The sequence below is a fragment of the Falco peregrinus genome, chromosome 1 (assembly GCF_023634155.1).
Source record: "Falco peregrinus isolate bFalPer1 chromosome 1, bFalPer1.pri, whole genome shotgun sequence".
Classification (NCBI taxonomy): Eukaryota; Metazoa; Chordata; class Aves; order Falconiformes; family Falconidae; genus Falco; species Falco peregrinus.
The window spans coordinates 35,505,601-35,531,649 of record NC_073721.1 but is presented as its reverse complement, the minus strand read 5'-3'; the positions used below and the strand labels follow the sequence as shown (position 1 = coordinate 35,531,649).

The window sequence follows — 26,049 nt, the reverse complement described above, 5'->3', positions numbered from 1 at the left end:
GATGGTCAATTCAGGACTTTGGGAATCTGACTCAAGATCTTGAAGGACTGCAACTATGCATCCTTCATCCATGGTAGAAGGTCCCATGGAAGGGAGTAAGGAAGAGGTTTTAAGGGTGACAATGGAAGAGAAGTACTTGTTGCTGAAGAGATTAGTAAACAAATCAAGTGACAAAGCAAAAAGGGGGGCATAGTGTTTATCTGTATGCACAGGTGGACCTCATGAGGGCCAGCAAGAACATGTTTAAGGCAGCAATCAAGTTTGAACAGTTTAGAAAATCCAGGGAGCAATGGATTCTGCCCTTCCTGGGAAGCTAACGGAGGTTAAAATCTCTGCCATGACAGGAAATGGGATTCAGTTGTGAATTCATGCATTCAGGTAGCTTGGTAGGAAAACAAGCCTCAGTGGCAGCTGGGAGAGTAACCGCCATTTCTGTATCTGCATTTCTCAGCTGCTATGTCTGGAAGGCTGTTCTTTTTCTTGCAGCGATTTTTATGTGTATTTCATTTCAGGTTCAGGTAAGGGCCTGGGAAGTTTGCTCTCAGATAGGCTGTTTTCCTGCAGAACAACCGTAACCCTCCCATAACCTGTAAGCAGCAGGGAGAGCTCTGTCTCATTAGTGCAATTTGGGATGTAGCCTTTGGGATAGCAATGGGCTGTTTCAGGACTGCAGCAGATTTTAAACTATATCCGATGTGTTGGCAGTGAAAGCTACCAGTCATCCTCCACAATTGTGGAAAACAGTCTCTGTGAGAATTCCTTGAGGGATCCCTTGCTCCCTGCTGAAGAAGCAACGGTGAGTGATGTGACTGTGAACTTTGATAGTAGGGCTCAGACTATACTTATAGTTCTACCTCACACTGTTCTCGGATCCTCTGACCCTTTTCTGCCCTTCCATTTGTTTTCAGTAGCAATTTCCTATTGTATTCAGGCCTTTTTTTCCAAATTATTTTTTCAATTTTCATATAAAACACTGAATTGTTAATTTTTGGTTTAGGTGTTTACAGGAAAAAAATCCCAAGCAGTTTCATCCCATTCTGAAATGGATCCTTGTTTTGCTCTTGGAGTTTTAATGTTATTAGTGACACGATCTTCGTTCATTTGAGCCTGAGGTCTCTTTCAGTGACCAAGCACTTGACAGGAAATGAAATTAATTGCACTACTTGGCTGATCTTGATGAATGCTGACAGATGTCATGTCAGATTTTAACAAGCTACTGGATCCCTTTTGAAAGTAGAGGGTCAGCAGGATGCTTTACAGGTGCTTGATGAGTGGGGCAGAGCATCCTTACGAGAATATGGAAGGTTGCTTAAGTTTGTTGTCAATCCTTCCTTTGTCTGGCTTAGGTAAGGTTTGGGTTTGTTCTATTCTTAAACCCTTGGTTTGCTTATTTATAATCTTTTTTAGAGAGATCTCTCATCTTGATAATTACATCCAAGCTATCCCAGGCTAAACTTTGATATTTTTCCACTAATTGCATTTTCTTCAAGGTTCATTTCCCACAGACTCATAAATGACTTTGATCTCCACCTATCGCTTGGCTTAATGTGAAAGGTGTTTTAAATGGTTGAATGATTCTTGAATACCTTCATGGATGTTTCAGCTGGGAAGCTGTCACATTGCTACATTGGATACAGCTGTTGTTTGCTTGCTATTTAAGCTCAGGTATTAGCTATTGTCTGTTAGATTGCTGGAAAGACTGAAATGCATGTCAGGTGTGGACATGGAAGTTTTCCTGTGCAGTATTGTTTGTATCTCCAGTATTGAGGAGAAAACCAAAGCAAGCTGACCTTGCAGGACTAAAGGCAGTGTCATGGCATTGATTGGGAAGTTAAGGCAAAACTCTGAGCTTATCCAGAACTCGGTCATCACTAGGGATTTCAGTTGAGTGAATGCTTGCACTAAATGTTTGGAGGTTTTGCTCAAGTATCCCACTGAGAATTACATGTCATAATGACAGTGGCACTCATAGTCTTGCAGGCAGGATGTTTGAAATGGACGGTCGAGGTTTTTCAAGGGAAGAGGAGAAGGGCCTGGCTGGAGGCCAAGGAATGCTTCTCATGGGGATCCCAGACCAGTTTAAGAGAAGGGGAGAAATGCAGTCTCATCTTTTGCTCAGGAGGTATTTTAGCTGCTAGACCTTTCTTCCAGCTGGTGACTAGATAATGAAGCAGATTTTAACATCACCTGTATTTGTTCCATGTACATAAAGCTCTTTTGACTTCCCAGGGTTGTTTCTGAAGTCAGTCTGTTGAAAAGAGAAGAGATTCCAAAGCCACTGGGAATGCTGGACACCGTTCCAAACAGCTTGGATCAAAATGCATAGTCTCATCAGTGTATGGCAAAAAACCCCCTCCAGTAACAGGAATGTAACAGTTACTAGGATCTCAGTTACAGCTTTGGCAAAAAGCTGTATGCTATTTCTTAATGGTGCCTTGTGCACCATCTTTCTGCAATGATAGCACTGCAGCATGGTTTCTGAGATTTACCATTCTCATGGGGTTTTCTGATGATACTTTGTCATTCATTCATTCATTAACGTATTCCTTCAATAAAAGTGTTGAGAAGAGGAATAAAACAAAGGCAGAGAAAGACTTAGTTTATTTGAAATGTGGAAACTTTAAATTTTAATGAGAATGTGAACCTTGCTGTCATCAATACAGGATTTGTTAAGCTCTAAGGCAAAAAAAACACCCAACAAAAAACCAACCCAGATTTTTCCTGTATATTTGTTTAGATGTAGGTGATAAACTGAAACATTGCCAAATTCCTTTCTGCCTTCAAACAAGAAGTCCATTATGTCCTAAGGAATAAACGTTAGATGAATATTATCCTGCTTGAGAACAGCCCCATTATTCTATGAAACTTAAAAATACAAGAAAGAAATAAAACCCCAACAGGAAATTGAATTTGCACCTTATTTAATGCATGGTGACAAAGCAGATCATTAGACTTCTCTTAATGAATAGCATTCACGTCTGCAAAGTGAGATGCTGTAGTCATAGAGTTTGGTTGTGTGGTTTTGTTTCTTCAGTGTTGAAGTCATTTTTACTTAACATCAACGTTGAGTTATTTTACTAAGGGTCTGTTTTTTCAGCTCACTGACAATAACCCTATGGAAATCCTACATAATGCTCAGTAGGATCAAATCCTCTTCCATTTTGAAAAAATCTGACCTCTTCATTTTCATCATCTCTGTTAAAGCTTGGAAGTGACTTAGCTTAAGAATAGTCCTGGTGCCTTGGAGATCACAGGCAACTGGGTAGCTCTTGAGCATCTGTATTTTGTCATAATAGCCCAGGCTTGCATACACAGACCTTGTAGCTTTGAGAGCTGACAGCAGCATTGACAGTATCTCTGATCTTTTTGTGTTCCAAGGTTGCATAACAGTAGCTCCAGAGAGGAGTTCAAGAGAGAAAAAGCTAGCAGGTTGGTGTTTTCCATGCAGTGGGAGGCAGAACGCTATTCCAGGTTATTCCATTCACAAGATAGGCGGGATCGTCTGTTTGGAATATGAAATTCTTTGATATACAGACTGAGAAAAAAGCTGAGTTCTTTCAGGAGCTGTTGAAGATTATGGTTTTCTTTTTTCATTTAAAGAAAAAAGCTGATTTTTTAATTTTTTTTTTTTTTTGTCCCTACACTTGTGGTACCTCAGGGAATAGAAATGCTCCCCAGTGTCTCCTGTTGCAGAAGTTCTGGTCATGTAAAACAATCTCTTCCATCCTATTGAGCAGGAAGAGTCTTGAGGAAATGTTATTCTCCTGTAGAACTATTTCCATGTGATGTATGTTTACAGAATACCTCTTGCTTTTTGCATTCTCAAACATGGTTTTTGCATTGCTATTGGCTCCACAAAGTAATTCTTTCAAGGTTGTTTTCCCCAGCAGTATAGGAAAAAACAGAACACAATTTGATGTTTCCTATTAACTGTCATCATTTTGGTATTAATTTTTCTTTGATGACATGATACTTGTATTGCAGCAATTGCCTAGATCGCCCTATTAGGATTTATTGTACATATGTAGTTATCACAGCTGGTCTAGCTTTATAATAAAAATAATCAAAATTCATCCATCTTTTTCTGTGGTATTTCTACAGTGGTCATAAATATCTGTGCTAAGGCAATATGTTTAAACTTGAGGGAATTTGTTGTCATATCCACGACTTATGCACAGTTGCAAAAAAGGAGGGGAAAAAAAGCTGTTAAAATCCCTTCCTTGTTTGCACATGGCATTGTACACCAAGTGTGGATACAGTCATGTTCATCCTTTCTGATTTTGATCTCTGACTCAAAGTGAAAGCAGCCGACTGGAACGGCATTTTTCCAACCATGGGTGTTAACAGTCTGGGTGACCCTTATTTTGCCCATGTAGCTTAAAGCTGTGATTAGTGATAGGAACACATGTACTAAATTGACTGCAAAAATCCGTTGTAATGTGAGGTTGCCAGGACTTGTCTTTAATTCTTGCAGATTGGTGTGTGCTTCCTGCTGTGAGTATGCCAAAGATGATGAATCTGCTGGTGGTTCACATCAGAAGCAGTTCTGCTTGTGTCTGAATTCATGATTGCCAGCACGAGAGAATTTAACTCACTCTGAGTTATTGACAAAAAGAATAAGAAAGGGGACTTGATAAAGAAAAGGGCAGTAGAGGGATCTTCTTTTTAATAATAGTAATTACATTCTTTAAAAGACTTGCCAAGTAATTTTATACCCCATTTTCATTGTTAGGCTTTAATTCCTGTGGCCATGCAAAAGGGATAAAGCTTAATAATTGTGAGTGTGTGGACCCTTTCTTTCAAAGTTTGTAGTGGTTTTTGCAAGCAATGATCTGCCACAGACCTCTGTACAGTACTGGATTAAGCTGGATTTTCAGAACAAGCTAGTATAGTGGTTGCATTGAAAGTTACTTCTCATCATTCTACCTTATTAGGCCCATTGCCCAGGCAGGTAAAGAGGGCCGTAATGACTAAACACGTTTTTGAAAAGGTGACTCATTGGTAGAACTGGGGACCATAGTAAAGAGCCAGAGAGTTCATATATGCAGCTTCTGATGCAGAACCAGAAGCATGCCAAGTGCTTTTAGCTTAAAGCTGAAATTTATCTAGACCTGGATGTCAAAGCTACAAGCTAAATGACAAACTGTAATTTAAGAAATTGCATAGACACATGAGTATTCCATAGCTCGTTATGAAGTTTAGCAGCTTCTGAAGCATCTAGTATTGACCACTCCATGACAATACTCCGGTTCATACACTGTAACTACAGGATCTAACAGTCTCAGCGCTGAAGTAATCCCTAACAACTTTTAGACACTGAAGTAGAATTCTCGGTTACTCCGTGACTTAACTGTAAGGAATTGTAAGGCTCCACCAAAGGTAACTTAGAAAAGCAAAGCTATTGCAAGTGGGCTTAGGTTTCACCTCTGAACCACCAGTGGAAAATGATGAGATGGTTCCCGACTCAGGAAGGGTCTAAGGTGATGTGGTGTAGAGGTCACAGTATTTTCTGCCTTAGTGGTTGCATGGTATTATACCAGTAGTTTGAAAATAATATTTTAAACAAAATGGAGATCAGTAGAAGAAAACAAAACGGAGGAATGAAAGAGGGCTGGTTTTTTGGAGGTGTACCTGAAAACCAGCTTGGAGCATTTTAAAGCATTATAATAGAGCTTAACAATAGTTCTCTGTAATTCTCTTAAGTCACTGATAATTGAGTTTTGGTTGCTTGTGGATTTAATGCCGCCATGAAATGTAGTTTGTTTGCACATGGTATATTAACACTGTTCTATGCAGAAATGTGAGACTGGAAAAATGCTAGTATACTGCTTTAATTCTAAGCTGCATTTTAATCATTCTGTTTATTGTTACTCTATTAATTATTGTTACAGTAATAGTCATTAGACCTTTGGAGCTTGGCAACAGGCAAACAGAATTTGCAATCCCTGCCCCAAACACCTTGTAATTTTAATTTTCAAGGCAGGTAGTTAATAAGATATTACCCCGTTATAACAGGGGAGAGAACGAATGGTGTGCACAATATCATGCTTGGAATTTGTGGCAGAAGGATGAATTGAACCCAGTTCCTCTGATAATCTTCCTGCATTTCATATTGTCATTTTTCAAGGACTTTGTAACTGCAGGGACCTAGAATACTGCTTACATTTTTTTCTTAATAATCAGAATTTATGTTATATGATATTTCTGATATTTGATCCGAACGTACTTGAATGTTATGAAGAGTGATGAGATGGAATTACTTGCAGAGTGAGAGTTAAGCTAGCATCCTGGGCTGCTGTGAAGAGTAGTTTCTCATAATGAATTACATGGAGCAATATACAGAGGAGCAGGAGTGGCTGAAACCAAAATGCCTGGGAGCACCCATATATATATATTTGTCTAAGAATTCATCTAGCAGCCCCTGTTTATGCTTTCTCACTGAGAATAAAGAGGAATTTTTAAAGCTTGCATGAAGCAAGTAATATTTTTGGTGCTACTATGGGATGTTAAATAGGTAGGTTTAAGTCCTTTGTTCAACCCAAGCTAAAGCTCAAGTGCGAAATTCAGTCTCCTATCTCCCATGGCATTTTCTCTTCATAGGATTTGGCTGTTAACAGGATGGATTGCTTTCTGTCTCCTGTCTCTCTTTCTTAAAGCAGAACAAGCACCTGATTGTAATGTGTTTTGGTTTGGGTGAATAAGCATTGTGGAAAAATGCCAAATCACTGAAATCCTTGACTGATTCTTCACCCTCTTACTGATACAAGTATTTTTCCGCAATAAGGTTGTATGTGGCCACAAGTCTATATCCAAATATTAGAGTTGTTTATCTAATCCATGATGTACAGGGAGTATAGTATATAAAAGACTAACACAAGACCAGTGCAGATCAGGCACTCAAGGGTAATAGCAGTTCTTAGGGCATTAATTTGTTCAGAACACAGGTGGGGAATACTTGTCCTATTGGCTTTATTCAGTGTCCGATATACTGTTTTATAGTTTGACTGTATATATCATGAAGTGTATATGGTGGAGGTGTAGCTAGATTTTTAATGCTTGATTGTCTCTTCACTGCCACTTACTCCCAGTATTTATGTCTAAATTAATACTGTAAAATCACCCTGAACATTTCAAAGGTGATACTTTTTAAAGCAAAACAAAAAGTATGGCTGCAGCAATGGTGAAGCAGGTCAGTGTGATCTGGGAACTGGAGGAGTTAATCAAAACCATACAACATACGTAAAATATTCATTGTTTCATAAAGAATCAGCACCTTGAAAGCTTTTTAAAGCACATGGTTGCAGGAAAAACGTATGCTGGTGCATAAAATAACAAAATCTGTCCTGTTTATGGAATCATTTATCTTCTTCTGCTCATCTTCAGTCCCAGAAGGGAAAGCAAGTTTGCATTGGTACAGATAACTCTGATAACGTGATTAACAGGATGATGTGAGGTAACCAAGGTCTTGGCAAGGACCAAGTACATGAAAGCTATGATGATGTAAGATTGCTCTAAAGAAGGTCTTTATTACAAGCTGTCTTGTAGCCAGAGAATACCAACCATCTTCTGGGATGTCCAGGCATGTAGTAACAGGAGGAGAAAGTAGAAGTCTGATAGAAGGGAGAAAGACCACCAGGGTCCTCCAATTTGTCAGCAGCATTGACTGTTGCTGACATCCTTAGCAGGTATATTTTTCCAATATATTTGTGTGTTTTGTTTTGTTTTTTCTTTCAGTGTGTGGCTGTGACTTGGCACAAGGAGGCTTTTTCATTAAGAATGGGGAATATCTTTGCACCTTGGATTACCAGCGCATGTATGGTACCCGCTGCAATGGTTGTGGGGAGTTCGTGGAAGGAGAAGTAGTGACAGCTCTGGGAAAAACTTACCATCCAAGCTGCTTTGCCTGTACTGTTTGCAAGTAAGTTATCCCTTTCAATTACCATGGTGTGAACCCACTACAAGGAAAACAGGGAGAAAGGTGTCACCCTGAGATACAAAACTCAAGACATTTCTCTTTGGGGAGCATTTGGTTGGAAAATATCTGCTGCAAGTCTTACTTTGAGGGTCTTCAAAATACCACTCAGTAACAGCTTGCCTGTTACATATAGTTCCCTGTTGCAGAAAGCTACTGTCACAGATGAAAGGATTAAGTACCAGGCTTACATATTGAGATAATGGACATGGGTTGAGTTGAGTTCAGGTGATCAGCCCAGCTTAATGGGAGAAATGAGATAAAGCAAAATTCAGGATGCTACAATAGTCATTTCGGCTATAAGGACAGCTGAAAAATTGAAAATATACTGGAGACTCATTTTCACATCAGGTAAGAAGACATGGCTTTCGGAAACTGTGATCCTCCTCTTCTTCCCAAATACTGTTTCTGTGCCCAGTAAGAGAACCAGTCTTCAGTTTTACACGAAATAAAAAGAAGTTAGCTAAGACTGTGTGGACGGGACAAAAGGTGGCATTTAAACTTATTTTTGTTTAAACTCTCACTAAGGTATTAATACACAATTTAGACTACTGGGCAAAACTTCCACATGCTCTCATAGCCCATTCATTTGCACAGTTCTATACTTGAAAATCTCAGTTGAGCTTTACAGCTTAAACTTGATGCAAAGACCCTGCACATACTGTTCTTTACTGGCTGGCTCTAGCACTGAGACTATGCTAGAATTTAGGCTGTCTTAGCAGATACGTTACTGCTATGGTGATCAGTATAACATTTTGGATATGCTAGGGGAAATAAAGCTTCTGCAGGTCTTCATAGGAGTGGTACATTTTTATAGTAGTAAAAATAATCTTCTAGACATAAAGTGGAAGTGATATAATGATTCTACAACTTAACTAAGTTAGAATTAAGATGAGCATCAAGTGGTTCATTTCTAGAGTTCTGAGCCCTGGAAGTAAAAAGAAAGTTTTCTTAAGTTTCAGTGTAATGTCTGAGGTACGCAGTTAGAGATGTAGGTAGATTTCATAGAAAGGGAGAACCCAAAAGAATGGGACCTGTTCCTTTGTAGTCTGGAAGAGAAGTAGGACAGTAGAGTTCCCCAGAAGTCAGAACCTGGCAACAGTCGAATTGTCTGAAACTTAATAAAGGAGGATGACATGAACAAGAAAGGCAAGAATGTACGTTCTGAGACAGTACCTTGTTGGAGATTCCATCATATGATGTGTCTGACAGACTTGCAAGGTGTTACCCTAACCTTTCATAGCTGTCTCTGATGAGTAGTCCAAGTACTTTGTCCTAGAGCCTGGTACGCTTTTTAAGATCTTTTCTAATGAAAGTATTTTGATTGGTCTTCCATTTGGTTTTAAGTAGTGTGTGAATTTACTGCATATTGGTAATCATATGATGTGTATGTTTCAGTTTTATTTCCCAAGGACAGTGTGAAAGTAGATGATACAGTATGAAACATGCATCAGTTTTCTGTACGTTGATTTACATCAATCTTTTTATGTTGAATGAACAAAATAGGAGTTACTGGAGTAGATTAATGGAATGCAGTGTTGCTGCTGGTTTATATATGGCCCAGTTAGGAATGGCAATGGAAAGGAAACTAGAACAATGCCTTAAACGTTTTGTGGAAACAAGCGGATGTTCATTTGTTAAGCACAGTTTTGGAGTGAGGTGTGGTGTGGCGGGTCTGTACTCAGCAGCTAAAGCTGCTTACTAAAGATTTGGATTTGCTGAACCTTCTTATTTTAGTGAAATCCTCATACAAAATGTTGTTCGTCCTCTGTTTCATACACCAAATAAGAGTTAACAGCAATGTCAACTTCTGCCTAACACACATTCTTAACATTTTATTTGGATCAGCAAATAATATCAAACTTCCATAGCCTTTACATTTCTCCTAACACCATCTGCACAGTTAGCAATTACAGTAGTGTTTCTGTAATGTAGATACCTATTGTAAATCTTCAAAGAGTGAATGTGGGTAACATTTGATATTTTTTTGCAAATGACTACATCTGCTGTAATACATATCATTGCTGAATACAGATGATATTAGTGTATTTATGCATGACTAGCTCCACATTTCTTCACTAGCCTCAAGACCAATTCCAGTTCTTCCTTTTGAGTTCTCTTTTGTACCATTTGCTGTCCACAACATCATGCTGAGACCATCACAAATGTAGCTGTTGTGTCTAAGCAGATTTCACTGTCGTCTCCTCTTTAGATGAAGTGTGCTTGATAACTTTTTTAAACCAAAATACAAGTCTAACCTCTGCTCTGTTTGCATCTACAGATTGTATTTCTTGCAGTGCCTGGCTTTGCCAAGGCCACATTGCAGAAACAATTTGACCTCCGTTTCTGTAAAATATTGATTGCACTGGGGGAAGGCAGCAAACTTAAGATATATGGAACAGAGGAAAATTTCTGGCGTAACCTTTGCTAAAACACACTTTTCTCTTTAACTCTCCAGGCGTCCATTTCCACCGGGCGATCGGGTTACCTTTAATGGAAGGGACTGTCTCTGTCAGATGTGTGCTCAGCCAATGTCCTCCAGTCCAAAAGAACTGTCTGCCTCGAGCAGTAAGTATGCCATCTTCCGGCTGAAGCCTCTCACTTTCCCAGGCTCGTCAACATTTGGTTGAAATGAACTTAATACAATCATTCATATTTGTTACTTTTTTTTTTCACCTTTAGAAATGTAAACTATCTCTGTGAACCATCTTTTTTCTTTTTCTTTTCCTACCCCCCCCCCCCCCCCCCCCCAAAAGTGCCTGGTACTACAGGTGGGAAGACACTTACACATTTCAATATGTGTAAGATATTTTCAAAATGACTTTTCCCCAATGACTGGATTTTTTAAATGGCTGATTTTTCTTTTACAGGCACTGGAAAAATATCTAATTGATGAAATTTGAGGTTTCAGAGTTGATAGATTCTGGTTTTTTTTCATGTATAATTGCACAGGTTTAACTATTCAAAAGAGGACAAAGTCAAAGGAAATTAATTTTCTTCTACTATTTAACTTTGATTTAATTAAATTAGCCTTTAAAAGGACTATCACCAGGATTATGATTCCAGTAGACTGCTACTGCAATGATACTGTGATTAGAACCTCAAGAAACCATTGTAAAAAAGAGAGAAAGCAAGTAGAGGGGAAAGAGAGGAAATGAAGAAAGTTTGGGAGGGAAGTTAACTTGGTTTGCTGTTGGGTTTTAATGCTTTTAAAAGATAATTTGTAAATTACTGATATTAATCTCTGCCTCTGGTAGTTACTTTTGTAAGTCTTTGGGGATTTCTGATTCTTTCTCTGACTGCTGGATTGTATTCAGCACTCCAAGCTGTAGTGATTTACCCAATACAGTTGTATAATCCAAAAAGGCTGCAGATTTCCTTGTGACACTAGGCAGTTTTCCACCAATGTTGGTTTCCTTCAGGGAGACACTCTGCATTTTGTACTGGTACTTGGCTTTGAGATCCTAGGATTATAAAGTGCAATGTAAAAGCAAAGCAGGATAATATTTGTGCTCAGTGGATGAGTCAGGTGAATCTCAGGTTATCTGATTCGCCTGAGAATATGTAATCAGACACTTAGTAAAATGGAAAATGAGAGACTTTTTTTTGTTGTTGTTATCATGCCTTTCTGTCAAGTGATACTTTTCCAGTGTAACTGTAGATTGGGAGCTGAAAATGCATAGGCCTAATCAGATAAGGAAGAGTTTAGGAACCTGAAAAAAGCCTTACAAGATTTACAAACCAACAAAGAAATGTGCGAGGAACTTCAAACACCCACAGTCCTTTTGAGACAAAGGAATGGTGTCCAAGTTGTATTTGAGTTACTGATATTTAGGAGGCATAATTGGCAAGGAACAGCAAGGCATAGGGATCTTGGATAGTACTGAGGTTTTTCTAAATGTGTCACAGCAGTGGTTCGCAAACAGCTAGTGTTCAATAATAGAAGTATCTGGGTCACACTACATCTGGTTTATAGAAGGTGACACGCTTATCCAGCAGTGTGGCTGCTTCCCAGATACATGACTCCAGGTGCCAAAACGTCTCCTAGCAAATGATAGGTTCCAGTTGTCTGATAGCAGGTGAAGGAGCTGGAGAGTCACTTCCTGACAGCCCCAAGTCTCTGCTCGAGTTGCTTCTTGGTTTCCATACTGAAGACATAGGTAGCAAGGATTGTAAAACAATCTTTCCTCCTACTTAAGATGCGATTGATTTTTTTTTTTTTTTTTTTTAATCACAATTGGGTCCTGCTGACCAGACTGCTTTATTAGTACACACAGCAAGAGACCTCCTGCTCTTGACAGCTTAGAGTGCACTACTTCAAAATCTTCAAGTACCTGCCACTGTGCATCTTGTTCTTTTATGGACAAAGACTTGTAGAAAGATATAGTGTAGAGTTTCTGGTCATTTCAGAGCAAAACTCTCCAAAACAGGACAAAAGTGAAACCACCATGTGTTTATAGCTTCAGAAAAACTCAATTAAAATAATACTAATGAACCATCCTCTGTCTTCAAAGATTTGCCAGCTGCTGCTTTAGCTTTGTGCAAAAATTGACTTAGGTATGGAGAAGTCTTTCTTGCTGACACTGAAGAGTAAATTTTAATTAGCGTGAACTGTTCCAGATTGTTTCAGCCAGCAGGAAAGACATGTAAGCAGACACACTAGATTTTTCTAATGCATTGCCCTTATTTGAAAGGATGCATTTTTTAACACAACTTCTTTTAGAAGAGATGCACATTCATACTACGCACCTCTTCTACATCCTATATTGCTGTCGGTTTCCCCTGATTGCTTCCAAGTAGGTTATTAGAGGAGGCTTTCCTTAAAGTAAAGGAAATTGGAAGTGAGGAAATTCAATTGACTGAAAGTGTATCAGGTTTGAATTGGTTTATGTAATGTGAAAGGAAGCCTTCTATCCACTAGAATGTCTGCATTCATGCCATTTTCTGAGATCTGTTACTTCACAGGCTTATTTGACAGCATTGATGATTTCAAGGAAAATCGAAAGTCTCTAAATACAGGGGTTAATATCTTGAATAACATGAACCTGAATATTGTTACACTCATTTATAATGCACACCAAGGAAAATCAGGAGGAAAAATACTGAATAATTAATATTTATTTTTTGCTTAATATTAGTTGGGTCCATGACACTTATTTATGTTGTTAATATATTTCTTTTGCTGCACATGTATTGCCTGGAATAATTATAGCTATTTTCCAGAAGAACCATTTCAGTGATTCCTTTTTTATTCTAGCTTTCTAAGACACTCTTTTTCACTATGCAGATGCTATAGAGTAAGCATAATTCATAATTTAGTCAACCCTATTTCTTAGACACTGCTAGATGTACACGGTGCACTAACTTTGGGATTTTCATTCATTCAGCAGGAAATCTAATACCTAAATATGTGCAAGCAACTTTGCAGACAAATGAAATGGGTGTTGTTCATCTTTGTTATTGTTTTATTTCATATGATAGCTTGATAAATGAGGTGTGATCTGTAAGGCAAAATGATGCAGAGCAGCACAGAAGCAGGGGACAGCTAGACAACACTGACTAAAAGTGTTCATGGCTTCGATAGTTCAGGGGTTTCAAGGTTCTGACAAAGACAGGTAGTTACTTTCTTTGGGGCTCGGTAAAGGAGTAACGTAAGTAATTTATCCTGGTATTTACTATTTATGTTTTAAACTGTGTCCAGGTTTTGTGTACAACATCATGATTATCTGGTTTGTACTGTCTTCAGCTCTTCCTGCTCTCTACTGTGTTACAGCTACATGCAAACACACCTGTGTTTGTTATGGTCCATATTGTCTTTCCAGAAAAGCAGTTGTGCAGGCATCTATTATTTCTAAATTTTAGGCAAGACTGCAACTTGTGTGTTTGGTTATTTGGTGGTGGGTGCCCTGTTTCTCTCCCCTTCCCCTCCGTTTTATCTTCTTTTAATAACGTCTGCTGTATTGTACCTCTGTCCCATAGATGACAGCCTCATTTCACTGTCCCTCAGCATTTTGTATCTCCTATTCAGTGGACTGTTTTTGAAAACCACCTTCAAAAATCTGCAAATTACATTTTTTTCCTAATTTCATGCTGTCTTTTAGAGTGAAAAAAGTCATAGCCGAAGTCAAACTTCTGATTTTTGTTGTTGCTGTTACTGTTATTTTCTGTTGTTTGGGGATTCATGGTTTATTGTTTTCATGTTGTCAGAGGAGTGAATTACTGGTTACTTCCCTTGGACCTGGAAATTCTGCGTGTAGGCTTTCTGTTTTTTTCATACGTGTTTTATGTATCAGGGTAGGTACTTAAATTTCAAGGGTCTGTTCTCTACCTACAAAATGAAAAAATAATGCTGCCCAAGTTTACATGTTTTGCGGTTGTAAAGCAAAATGAAGATGGTACGGTGCTTAGATGATGCAGTCCTTAGTACTGTACTACTGCCCGAGTCTTACCTGTTGGTGCTAAAGTCACAAAAATTAGAAAGTTTGTGTGTTTTTTACTTGTGTAAGGAGAAATTCAAGAACCTGAAGTCTGCCTAAATCTTTGTCCTTCAGCCGTGTTAAGGTTAGGTACCTTTGAAAGAGTAGGATGAGCTTTATAATATTCTTTCCAGCCCCTGGCATCTCAAACTATTTTATTTTTGTAGCAGCCAAATGAGTAGTGACTGAGGGTGCATGTTCTCCATTTCTGCTAGCACTAGCGTGTGAAGCAGAGGCAAGTAGGCTGACCACGTTGACAAGCTTACCCTCTTTGATACTTCTACATTAGGGCATTTTATCAGTGAATTCTCACCAAGGCAGCTAGTAAGTGAACTGATGCAAGCATTTGAAGATAAAAATCCCTAGTTTAGTCAGACCTTCATTTTTAAAAAGTACCACACTGGCTTGCGTTTCTTCTTGAAGAGGTGTCATGAAAAGTATAGCTGAGAGCAGAGCAGCCACAGACAGATGCCCCACACTCAGGGGTAAGCACGTGAGGTGTTGCCAGCAGTCTGCACTGGTGGAGCTCAAACCAGCCATCTTGGGGCTCAGGGCTCATCTCTGAAATTCTCAAGAGACTACGTGTCTTTGAACACAGTTCAATACATTTCCCTCTTGCTCAAGTAGAGATTTTTCTGTTAGGCATTCCACTTAAGTAATAAGAATATTATGTTAGTTCTCCACCAGAGGTTGGGCCCTGTCTCAGCCGGTTCCTTGTATGGGTGCTGGTAAAGAAGTTTTAGTTATTTCTGATGACCTTTTTGCTGAAAGGTTGGATCATTTTAGCGATGTACATGAACTAATTAAGAAATTGCATTTCAAATAAAAGGAGGGCTTTCTAGATGAATAGGAAAAAACTCCCCATCCAAAAGACGCTGAAGCGTTACAATCCCCTAGCAAGAGTTTTCATTTTAAAAATTAATCATATTTTTAAATGATGATGGAGACTTTCAGTTTCCTCTTCTTCAGTGAAATAGATACTTGTGTCCTGTATATGCCAAGATACCCAGTGAGGATACTGTCTGAAAAGAAGCATGAGGGTAAGCTATTTCAACTCCCCTTTCTTTGTAACAGACTCTCCTGTGAGTTAAGAGCATTACAGTACAGCCAGGATGTGGACCAGAGTTTTCAAAATGGCCAGTGTTACATATGCATAAATAATCTTCGGTGCAGCTGTTCCCCGACCAGCCGGCATCCACGTGGAGATTTCACAATACTGTTTTGTATGTTTGTCCTTGTCTGTTTTGCACATTATGTTCTGGTTCAAAGAATCCAAGTTCTCTGGGACAAATGCTTTCATGCCTATCAGTAGAGCCTGACAGAGTTGGATCCTGGCTCACAACTGGGGATCTTAGCTCTACTGTGATATAAATAATAAACTTAACGCTCTATTAACTTGTGGGAGAAAGATATCTTTGTTAATTATTCAATAGCCTTATCATCTTCAAATAAGATGCAGTCAGTAAAGCTCCTAGTAAATATCTGAAATTTCCAACAAGGTTTCTGGTAATGTGGAATTAGAGCAAAGCCAACATACCTTACCTCTTAAAGAAGAAAGGGGCAGGAAAAAATGGGAATTATCTTCTGCCTCACTACCCAGAAAGAGGGGTGGGGGTGGGCGGGGTGGGAAGTGAGGTTGTTTTTTAAACAATGAAGCATCAGAATGGAGAGGAAACAAATTTACTTGCAGTCCTCCTTTAAAGACTCTCTAATTTGTAATGCAGTTTTATATTCGGGACAAAACTGACTGTTCATTAGAAAACAATATAGGTGATTGTTGCCAGTATACAGAAATAACATCTGAGCTGATTTATAGGCATCACAAACTGCTTCATTAGAAATTAGCTGAGTGATAAAATGGTTGCAAAATTCCTTTTAATTGTAGTTCTCATGAAAAGTCTGCAGCTAAGATTTGTGAATGTTTAGCCACTTTTTACTCAGTTTTTATTATTTTGTTCTTTATCCTTTTTTTCCTGAGCTGTCTGAAAACTCCTTCAAGTCCATTGGGAAGACTTAAATAAGTGAGGTGGATGAGCTTGGCTGACTGTAAGCAAGCTATCTGCAATGATTTTTGGCCTTAAAGTGTTTTAAGCAACATCCAACACATGATTTTGAGCTCATTCTTAGGAAATACCATACAATTCCACACTGTGTGTCAAAGCTACATAGTGTATAGGTATTGTACAAATACGTGGCCCAGATGTGGATAGGCTTTGTGTGTCAGACACGGAGCCTGTTTTTTTGCCTTAAAGGATACACACTCACAACATAGTGCATACCCCAGGGAACTTAGGATCAACAATTTTGGGTTTGAACATGCATTTTTTTAAATGTATTTTTTGAAATCCTGTGTATAATTTGGAACCTTAAATGTTGAATATTTTTTGTGTGCTATAACACAAAGATTTTGTTTCATAATTGCTGGCTCATCTGCTAAAGATACAGAAACACTCACATACCTTTGTGGCATTAAAGCCTGCATACCTGTGTTTAGGTACTGAAGATTCAGTTGAGGATTTTGGGGGCTTGACAGAAGGGTGTCTTGATGTGCTTTGACTATTTGATGTAGTCCTATATCTCTTTTTTTGATTTAGCGTAGAATAAAAATGTACCACAGACATGATTGATTTCAAACACTGTGATTTGAGTCACTGATTTTAATCATGGTTTACCTAATAACGCAGGAAACCTTGATTAGAATAACTTTAACCTTGTTTTACATTTAGATTTTAAATTGTAAAAGGCTAATTGATAAGCATGAGGATACTCCATATCTGTACACATTTACTTAAGCTAATATAGGTTCTGCATAAATTCATCATATTCTTTAACATCTTTATTTTGCCCTCATGGCTACTTTTGCTCATGATTTATGTCAAGCTCTATTTGAATGGAAATTGAAATTTAATTGGAATGCATAAAATAGCATTATGATTTTTTTAAATTTCAGAAACTTATTAAAATCTGCTAGACACACAAAGAAAGTAAATACATTAAAATATATTTTAATTTTGGAACTGTTGATCTGTCGAGGGTCTGTAGCTTAAAAAACTATTTACTTTGGATCACTGTGTCCTTTAAGATTTTAAATGTGGCAGATCTTACCATCCCGATTTTGTTCATATATAGGAAAAGGAAAGCAAGTTTCTTCTTTGTGTTTTCACTAGGATCTTTAACTTTGATTTAATTAAAATTTTTAATTCTGATTTTTAAATGAAGTCCTTTATTTTTAAATGTCAGTATTTAATTCACCTGACTTCAACCTAAATTTGATTGTAATAACCTTGCAGGGCAATTACATTTGTGACAATATATTGAGCATACAGAGGATCTAAAATTTTACCCTGCCCCCCTTTTTAAGAATAAAATAAGCTAATCAGCATGTGTGAAATGATACAAAATTTAGAGAAATTATGCAAACCCAAGCACAGTTCCTTTCTGGCAAGGCCATTAGATTACACCTAAGAATATGCAGCTATTCCCCTGATAAATCCTTCCAATGACACTGGCCCATTTTTGTGATTACTCCAAGATTTACTCTTTTGAAGAATGTTTGCAAATTTTGAGGCGTTTTCGTAATTTGAATTGCTTTCTTGGATGAATTTTAGTCCTTGCTTATGTTTCATAACAATGGCTGAATTGGTCAAGTAGCCTCCATTTACTCAGCTATTTCTTATTTTACAATTATTTTTCACTGCTGCTTTATAAATTGCCTTCGATCCTTCTCTGGAAGTTTACAAAGCAGTGTTACAGAGTAACTTTTGGGTGATAGAGACAAAGCAGTAACTGTACTGAGACTATAGTTGTGGCAGAGCAGAAAGTTACTGATTTATGAGTTTTCTATCAGAAAATGTTCCTTCACAAGAATTAATGGTTTTCAGGAATGTGTTTTCAGTCCAGTTTGCCAATTCTGTTCTATAACTTCTGTGATACATATAAATTGGTCAGAAACAATTGTGAATAGACTATACAAATGTACTAAATAAGTATCAGTTCTTATTTCTGTAAGCATAACCCCACCCTGAACCTGGAAGTCAAAACATACCCGTCTCCTTAGCTTTTACCAGAGAAGTACTAATCAACAGGTTATTCCAATGAAAGTTCTGGGGGAAGTGCAGGGAATTGCTCAGTAAAGGGTGTTGCGTGAGAAGGCATCACTAGCTTGGAAAATACAACTATAGGGAGAGATCCTCAGAGCTAAGAGTATTTGTGAATTGTCATGTTCAGAAAGGCTGCCAGGTAGGAAGTCAGGAATCAGATCTCACTTAAAAGGAATGTAAAAAGTGAATTAGTTGTTAGCTAGACTGTAGTTTGCCACGGGTTATCAGGGCATAAAAACCTTCCTAAAAGTTGTCATCTGTTTCATTCCTATCGCTGGAGGTTGTATCCTGTAGAAATTGCTTGTTTTCCAAAAGTAGCAACTGAAAATTACCCAAAATAGTCTGCAGATGAAGAGACACAATGTGCTATCCATGAGCTGGGTATTAAACAGTGAAGCTCGTTCGCTGACTAAGCAGTTCGCTTGGGGTACTAGGAGTTGGAATTGTGAACTTGTATTCAGCTGGAGCTATCAGAGTACTGAAGTGTGGTAAAAGAAATAACAGGGTAAAGACTTGCCTCAGCTGAGGTATACCTGCCTGTGGTTTATCCTTCAGCATAGTTTTACAGTTGGGACTCTGGGGGTGCTGAGCTGCGGGGGAAAATTCATCTTTACCTTTCTTTTGCAGAACAATTAAAAACTCTTCCCTTAGTTTGTAGCACATCTGCTCTTTCTTCTTCCTCCTGTTTCATTCAACCTTTGGTTTTCAGTTCAAACCCCTGTATAAAGGGTTTGGTTGATGTTACAGAAGACTAACTTGGTGGTATGTTGCTTGCAGGGAGAATTTGCAGGAGTACGAGGTTAAAATATCAATTGGTTTGGCCTCCTTTGGGAAGGAGGCGTGGAAAGAAGGGAAATACAGTTTACTTTTCCCGTGTAGAAGACTAACACAAATGCTTACATCAATACAGAGGGGGAAAAATAAAACTCCTTTGATAAAATGTTGTGTTAACTAACTAGAGCTGATGAAGAGCATTCATCTTTCCAAATCACTTTAAATTACATCAGATGATGAAAGGGCTATTTACAGTAGTGATACATCCGAGATGTATATTAACCTGTTTCTTAAAAAGGCAAGTCAGTGTTACGCACTCACAGATGGTTAACAGGGACTTGCATTGTAAGCAAAGAATGCTAGTTCATGCCATTGTGACTTCTTTCCATATTTTATTAAATAATTTTACTTTCTTTAAATATTTCTTTTGAAAATATAAATTTTTTTACCAACTTGTCATTTATAATAAACAGTCAAAGCTATACTCCACTTCCCATGGGAAATGTATTTCCCTCCATTGTATGCACTCAGCCTCTTATTGTTAGATTTCAGGAGTACAAGGCTGCCTGCATGGGTTTGTTTTGCCTTTAGCAAAAGGGCAATAGTGTGTTTTGTTCTGACAAACATTTCCCATCCTTGCATTGGCAAAGAGGAAAGGCTCTGGCAACAGATTTCTTGAGTTACATAGTGAGATCTAAATCCTGGATGTGAAATTCCAATATGTCCTTCTCTGACTTCCAGAACTCAAATGGTTCAATGATCAAATGGTTATGGTTTAAATTTGAAAGCATTTATTATACTGTAAACAGACAAAGTGAGTTGGTATTTTTAGCTTTGACAGAAATATCTTGATCTGGAAAAGCCTGTGTAATACCATCAAAACATTAACTTTAAAACAAGGCTTTAAAAGGCATTGCGTGATCTGTGGTTAAAGGGGACTGAGGAAAAACTCTGGTCTTCCTAACTCTATGAGAAATGCCCAGTTCTTCAAATTGCCACAGAAGAATTATTGGCATGCAAGTTGTTTTTCAAGGTGGCTAAGAGTTATTTATAATTAAAAATTTCTTGACCTTGAATCCAGTTATAATATTCGCCTCTTTATTCAATTCCAAATCACTGTTCCTCATGACTTGCTTTTTAGGTCCAGCTATGCTTGACAATATATTTCTGTGTAAGTCCCATGAAAACTTGTTTATTTCTTCTAAAAAATAAAAAAACTCCAAACAATAAAACTTCCCCCCCCACACACCCCTTACTTGTTTCAGGGCAGAAGCCTGCTTGTGTTGTCTTTATAAAAATAATGTATCTGTGTTTTATAGGGAGGGGAGCAGTAACAAAAGAAGTGTAATAAAAGTATCACTCCTGTGACTGGTGGGGGGGTTGTGGCAGCTTCAGACTTTATCTAGACATGGCAATGGCCATCAGGATTGTAAGGAACTTTTTGGTGACTTAATCATGCATTGTTAAGTGAGACTGCTACTAGCTCTGTTCACAGAGGTAACATTGCATGGAGTAGAGTTGGTATGCTCATGCACATGACTTTGCATAACCATGTTCCTTAGGACAAAAGAGGGTAGAGATGATTTCCTTTTCCTAAGTTACACGGGGTGAGCAGAGAATGTGAGATAAAGATGTATTTGCTAGAAAATTGTCAAAGCAATCCAAATGGGAGTGGGGTAAAGTCATGTGCAGTGTGCTTAGGGTTAATACAGCTGTATCTGCTCCAAGTCCACCTGTGCTGTGAGGAGGCTGCACAGCAATTGGCTGAGAGAAGGGGAGGGAGGCAAAGGAAAAAAATCTACAGCTTAATTTAGGCAGTTGCTAAATTAATGAGTTGCTGTGCAGTATGTTTCACTCTTGGATGTCTGGGGTGATGCAGATGCTAAAAAGGGAGATGCATTTTCTCATCTTATCTTTACAAGCAAGGTGTCATGGGTAGCAGCTCACTCTGGCCTACATCTTTTAATTAGGCTGCGTGGGGGGTGGAGGTCTTAATCATATAGAATATTATAGTGCCATGGTACTTCCCTTTGTCCTGTCCCCCCACTTTTCCATGCTTTTGGGTGGGCTGACTCCAAATCACAGCCCTTTTGTCGTGGCATTGACATTTGCTTTTGTATCTGAACACATCAAATATGTCACCGTTCGGGACTATTTTATCCCAGACCTATAGCTTAAATGTATTAGGGTATATCTTCAAATTGAGTAGGCCAAGCCAGAGTATGTGAAAGACACAGCAGGTATGCTTAAGCATCTCTGGCAGAGAATCACATGAGAAGCCTTTGCTTGGCTAAAAAATGGTGCTGTCAGCTAATGCTGTTATGAGAGTGAGTGAAATCAATTTTTATACATGTCTGAGCAAGTGGACATAGCTTGTGGAGGCATCACAGACAGCCCAGGGAGGCTACACTATGCTTTGCGTAACTGTATGTCCGGTGCTCTCTGATACAATCTTTTTCTCCCTGCTTAGGATGCATTTTGGGGGAATACATTATTTTCCTGATGTTCCCGGAGAGCATTCTTGTGAGTGGGTCCCTACTGAAGTCATACTGCAGTGCTTTTATTGAGAGATGGCTGTCATACAGCTGAAGATTCTGAGTATGGGTGCAACACACACATTTCTTATGAGAATCAGTGCCATGGAATATCTAAAATCTTCCTTCAGCTTAAATGTAATTCCACATAGTGTTTTTTGTGGTATGCTTTTCTTTAGATCATAAGTGCATATAGGAACTGTACTGTTCACTCTGGATTTTAACCAGTATACTACGCTTTCCTCCTCCTCCTCCTTTTCATTATCTTGGCACAGCTGCGTGCATGGATGTACAAGGAATGGGAGTAGGAAAGAATCTGGGTTATATGACAAAAAGAAAGCACAAGAAAGGTCAGGGAATGCAGTCTCTTAGACCCAGGTATGAAGCCAGAGAGAACCTTGTGAGTACCCTTGCACAAAATTTTGGGAAGGGTTTTCAGAATTTTTTTAGTACAAGTCTGCTCTGGCGTGTGGTTGTGGACCACTAGTCTTACCTCACAGCCCTTTTATTTGCAGTATGTGATGGTTACAGGTTATAGGCTGATGCAGTATGTGCTGGTTACAGGTTATAGGCAGCTGCAGGCTGTGCTTAGTGTGATACTGGATCCTGCCTGTATATGTTGAGTGTTGGTGACATTCAGCCAAAGGCTTTAATGTGCCTCATGGAGGCCTGAGATCATAAATAGGTTTTATTTGTAGAATTTGGATGAACAAATGGTCTTTTCTTAGCCTAGCCCAGCCTTATTTGCTTTCTATTTTAGGAGATAATGGTAATTGCTAGTTTTTCATGTATATACCCAACTGTTTTTTTTTTTTTAGTTAAAAGCCATCTCAGCCTATAAGACAGTACTGGACCATTAGTTTACTTGGATTCTAGACATTCAATGTATCTGTGATATTAACAGAATGGAAATAAGGATTTTATTCTAGTCATGCAAAACACTTCAAGGAAGCCAGAAAGAGTTAAGTAAACATCATTGTTGCTATAGAATGATAAAAGCATGTTATCAATCCCTTGTATTGCACATGAACACAACAGTAAGTGTGGCGATACTACTTTTAGCTTACGAAGAAGCAATTAAACAGGTAGAGATACTAAAGAGATCCCTACTTCCTCCATGTAACCGGTTTTGACACCGGGAAAGACAAAGATGCTGGACTAAGTAGACCTTTTATGTAAGGCAATTTTTCTTTTCTTCACTGCTTCAGAAATTCAGTTGGAAGCAAAATGAAGTGCTTTAAAAATCTTTCTTCATTCCATATCTGAGAAATCTAAGCCTTATGGAAGCTTCATGGATAAAGCTGCAAAAAGCATGGAAAACAGAGCAGGTATTTGGAACGATTAATGTAACGGAATCTATTTGGCAGGACCTCAGGTCAGGAATGTGGAAGCTGGCACACTAGGGAGAAGCAGTAGTGCTAGGAAGCTGAGAAATGGGTGCTGTTTAAAACTGCAGTTCAGCACTCGCTGAGACTGGAGGAAAGATCCCATTTGTTGTCGCAGTTGGAAGGCAAATCACATGGTCTCAGATTTAGCCTAAGAAAAAATGAGCTGGAAGGAACCCCAAGACATGATGCAGTATCCTCCCAAAACCAAAGGTAAGATCAGTGTACCAAAGCCATCCTGACAGATGTTTGATTGCTAGTCCCCTGCACAGCCTCGTGCTGGAAATTCCAGAGCTTCCCTTGGTGACCTGTTCCAGCCTTTGCTGTCATTACAGAGTGCCATGGAAGAACAGAGGGATCTATTACATCGTGTCAGTCCTTGGCGTTTCATGATTTCAATTTGTAACATTTGCCCTTTAGAGCAGAGTCCTGATATTGGGACTTCTCAGGGTTGCTTTTCAAGTCCAAGTCATGTCAAGAGTTTGTGGCTTGCATTTCATCACAAGATACCATGTGCTTAGTCCCCATACTGCCCCCTCCCCCCCCCCCCTTTTTTTTAAGGGATTTGAGAAGAAGAAAAGCAGTGACAGAATGAGGGACATGCTGCAAATGGTGACCTGGATAGCAGGAATGCACAGCAGATATCTGAGGCTCTCTTGGCTCATTATCCAGCAAACAAAAGTCAGGCCCTTTGGTGTCAAAAGGAGTGACTCCTCTCATTATCAGTTGCGGTAATAAACTTGGACTTGCCCTTTTGTGAGGTGTGGTGCTTCCTGGGCTGTAAACCCATGAGGAGATGGAGGTTTTCAGGGTGTACCTGGTCAGTCAGCTTGAGCAGTGCAGCCAGGATGGTCTTTTCCCTGGTGCCTGGGCTCTAACTGCTCAGATTGCTCTGTTCTTATTGGGCTCCATTTGTTGCTATTTGTTGATGTTCTGGGCGTATGGAGAGGGTGTTACATTTGCCAATGAAACGCTGAGTTTTGGGTAATAAAATATGGAAAATCCTTTGTTCTAGGCTGTGTCCTCTGTGGTTTTCATGTGTGCCTCAGTTGATGGGCATTCCCTTTCTGCTTCACTGGTCTTCCAGGCCTTCCCTTCCCTCAGTCTCTGTCCCCCGAGGCTGGGCACAGAAGCTGCAGCACAACCCTTGCAGTTCAGTGCTGGCTGCCACATCAGTCTCTTCAGATCTTACCATGTGTTGAACTGCCCCTTACCAGGAAATCTCTTTGGGTGTTTTATGTTTGAATGGAGAGGAATGGGAGCTTGGGGCTGAGCCAAAAATTTCTGATTTGACATAAGATGTTGTGGCATCCTCTGGGACAGAGGGCATTCTGTGCTCCTGGCTTCAGCTTTGCATTCTGCCATCAAAGAGTCTTTCAGAATCACAGTGAAAATTGAGTGTCAACTACCAAGGTAGTACCGAAATCCCTGCGTGAGAACCCTTATGCCAGTTAGAGAGCGTGAGAACTACAGTTTCTCACACCTGCAGGTGAAAGACAGCACGCTCTGCCCTGCCCTGCAGCCATCGCTGCTGGCATGCTGTCACCCTTGCCCTAGGCTCGCCCTGAGAAGGGGTCTCTCCCTCGGTTCCTGGCTGAGACGTGCCCCCGGCCCTGACGGGATGGACACAGCGGGCTGTGCTGCCACCCAACGGGGGAGCGCAGCACCCCGCCGGCGCTCCCGGGCCGCCCGCGCCAGCTCCGTGTCAGCTATCAAGATCGTGCTCAAAGCAATACGAGGAATAATACCGATGGCTTTAGAAGACAGGAACTTTTTGCGGTGATGGTTTGTGTAGCTCGTTCCTAACAAAATCTGAATTTTGTTCAGAGCTTGTCTTCGAGTCATAAACAGTGTGAAAAACAGAAGAGGTACTTTCCCTTTTCTACTAAGTATGTCTGTAATAAGGAAGACTGAACCTTTGTACAGGACCTGGAAAGTGTTTGAGGGAAGGAAGACATACATTTGCGTTGCTGCGCAGTTCTCTCCTTCCGTAATAGAGTACTGCAATGAGTGTGTGGTTAGTGAGGGTTAATGAACCAAGTAACTGTCAACAAACGTGTTTGTTTGTTTATTTGCAGATTGTGCTGGCTGTGGAAGAGACATAAAAAATGGACAAGCATTGCTAGCTCTGGATAAGCAGTGGCACCTGGGATGCTTTAAGTGCAAGGCCTGTGGGAAGGTCCTAACCGGGGAATACATCAGCAAGTGAGTAACTTCTGCATCTCTTCTGCACTCTTGTTGCTAATGAAGAAGAGCTTGCAGCAGAATTCATCTTTCAAAATCCAGTTCTGAGCACCTTTCTGTATACACCAAAATCTTTGTTCCCAATGAGAGCTGAGTTAGGAAAGGAAACTGAAAATTGTGAGTGGAAGGTGGTATTTAATGATAGTAGTCTATATTTAATACCAGTATGGAAGAGGGTATATCTCCATGTTCCTACAAAGGATTAGCTGAATTCCTGCATGTTTTCTGTGTTAGCCAGGTAAAGCTTTGTGCCTTTATGCTTTCCAACATGAGATTTTGAAGGGGTTGGGGGGAGGGGGAAAGGAACCTGTCCATTGCCTGCCTTTGCTAGGGGATAGAGTAAGCACGATGATGTAATTGACCTGACACTATGTTTCTCATCTCTTTTATAAGAAACTGTTGAAGAGGGTTTTGAGCAGAATGAAGTGTAGAGGAGGAGAATGGGGAAAAGTAGTGTAATGATGAAATAGAGGGAATGAAGATACAGTCTCTGTTCCCCCTCCTCAAGCATACAACACAGTGAAAAAATAGGGAAACTGTTTCAGAAACCTGTCATTAAGGGCT

The 26,049-nt window shown here is 39.4% G+C and overlaps 1 protein-coding gene across 2 annotated transcripts in view; it reads left to right on the top strand.

Moving 5' to 3' along the window:
* The window catches only part of ABLIM1 (actin binding LIM protein 1), a 143,586-nt gene that overhangs the window by 40,280 nt on the left and 77,257 nt on the right, over positions 1-26,049 (top strand). For both annotated transcript variants that reach the window (XM_027789243.2, XM_055797763.1), the window contains exons 3-5: positions 7,735-7,918; positions 10,431-10,540; positions 25,320-25,446. In XM_027789243.2, the coding sequence (XP_027645044.1) occupies positions 7,735-7,918; positions 10,431-10,540; positions 25,320-25,446 (421 nt within the window). The remainder of the gene's footprint in view (positions 1-7,734; positions 7,919-10,430; positions 10,541-25,319; positions 25,447-26,049) is intronic.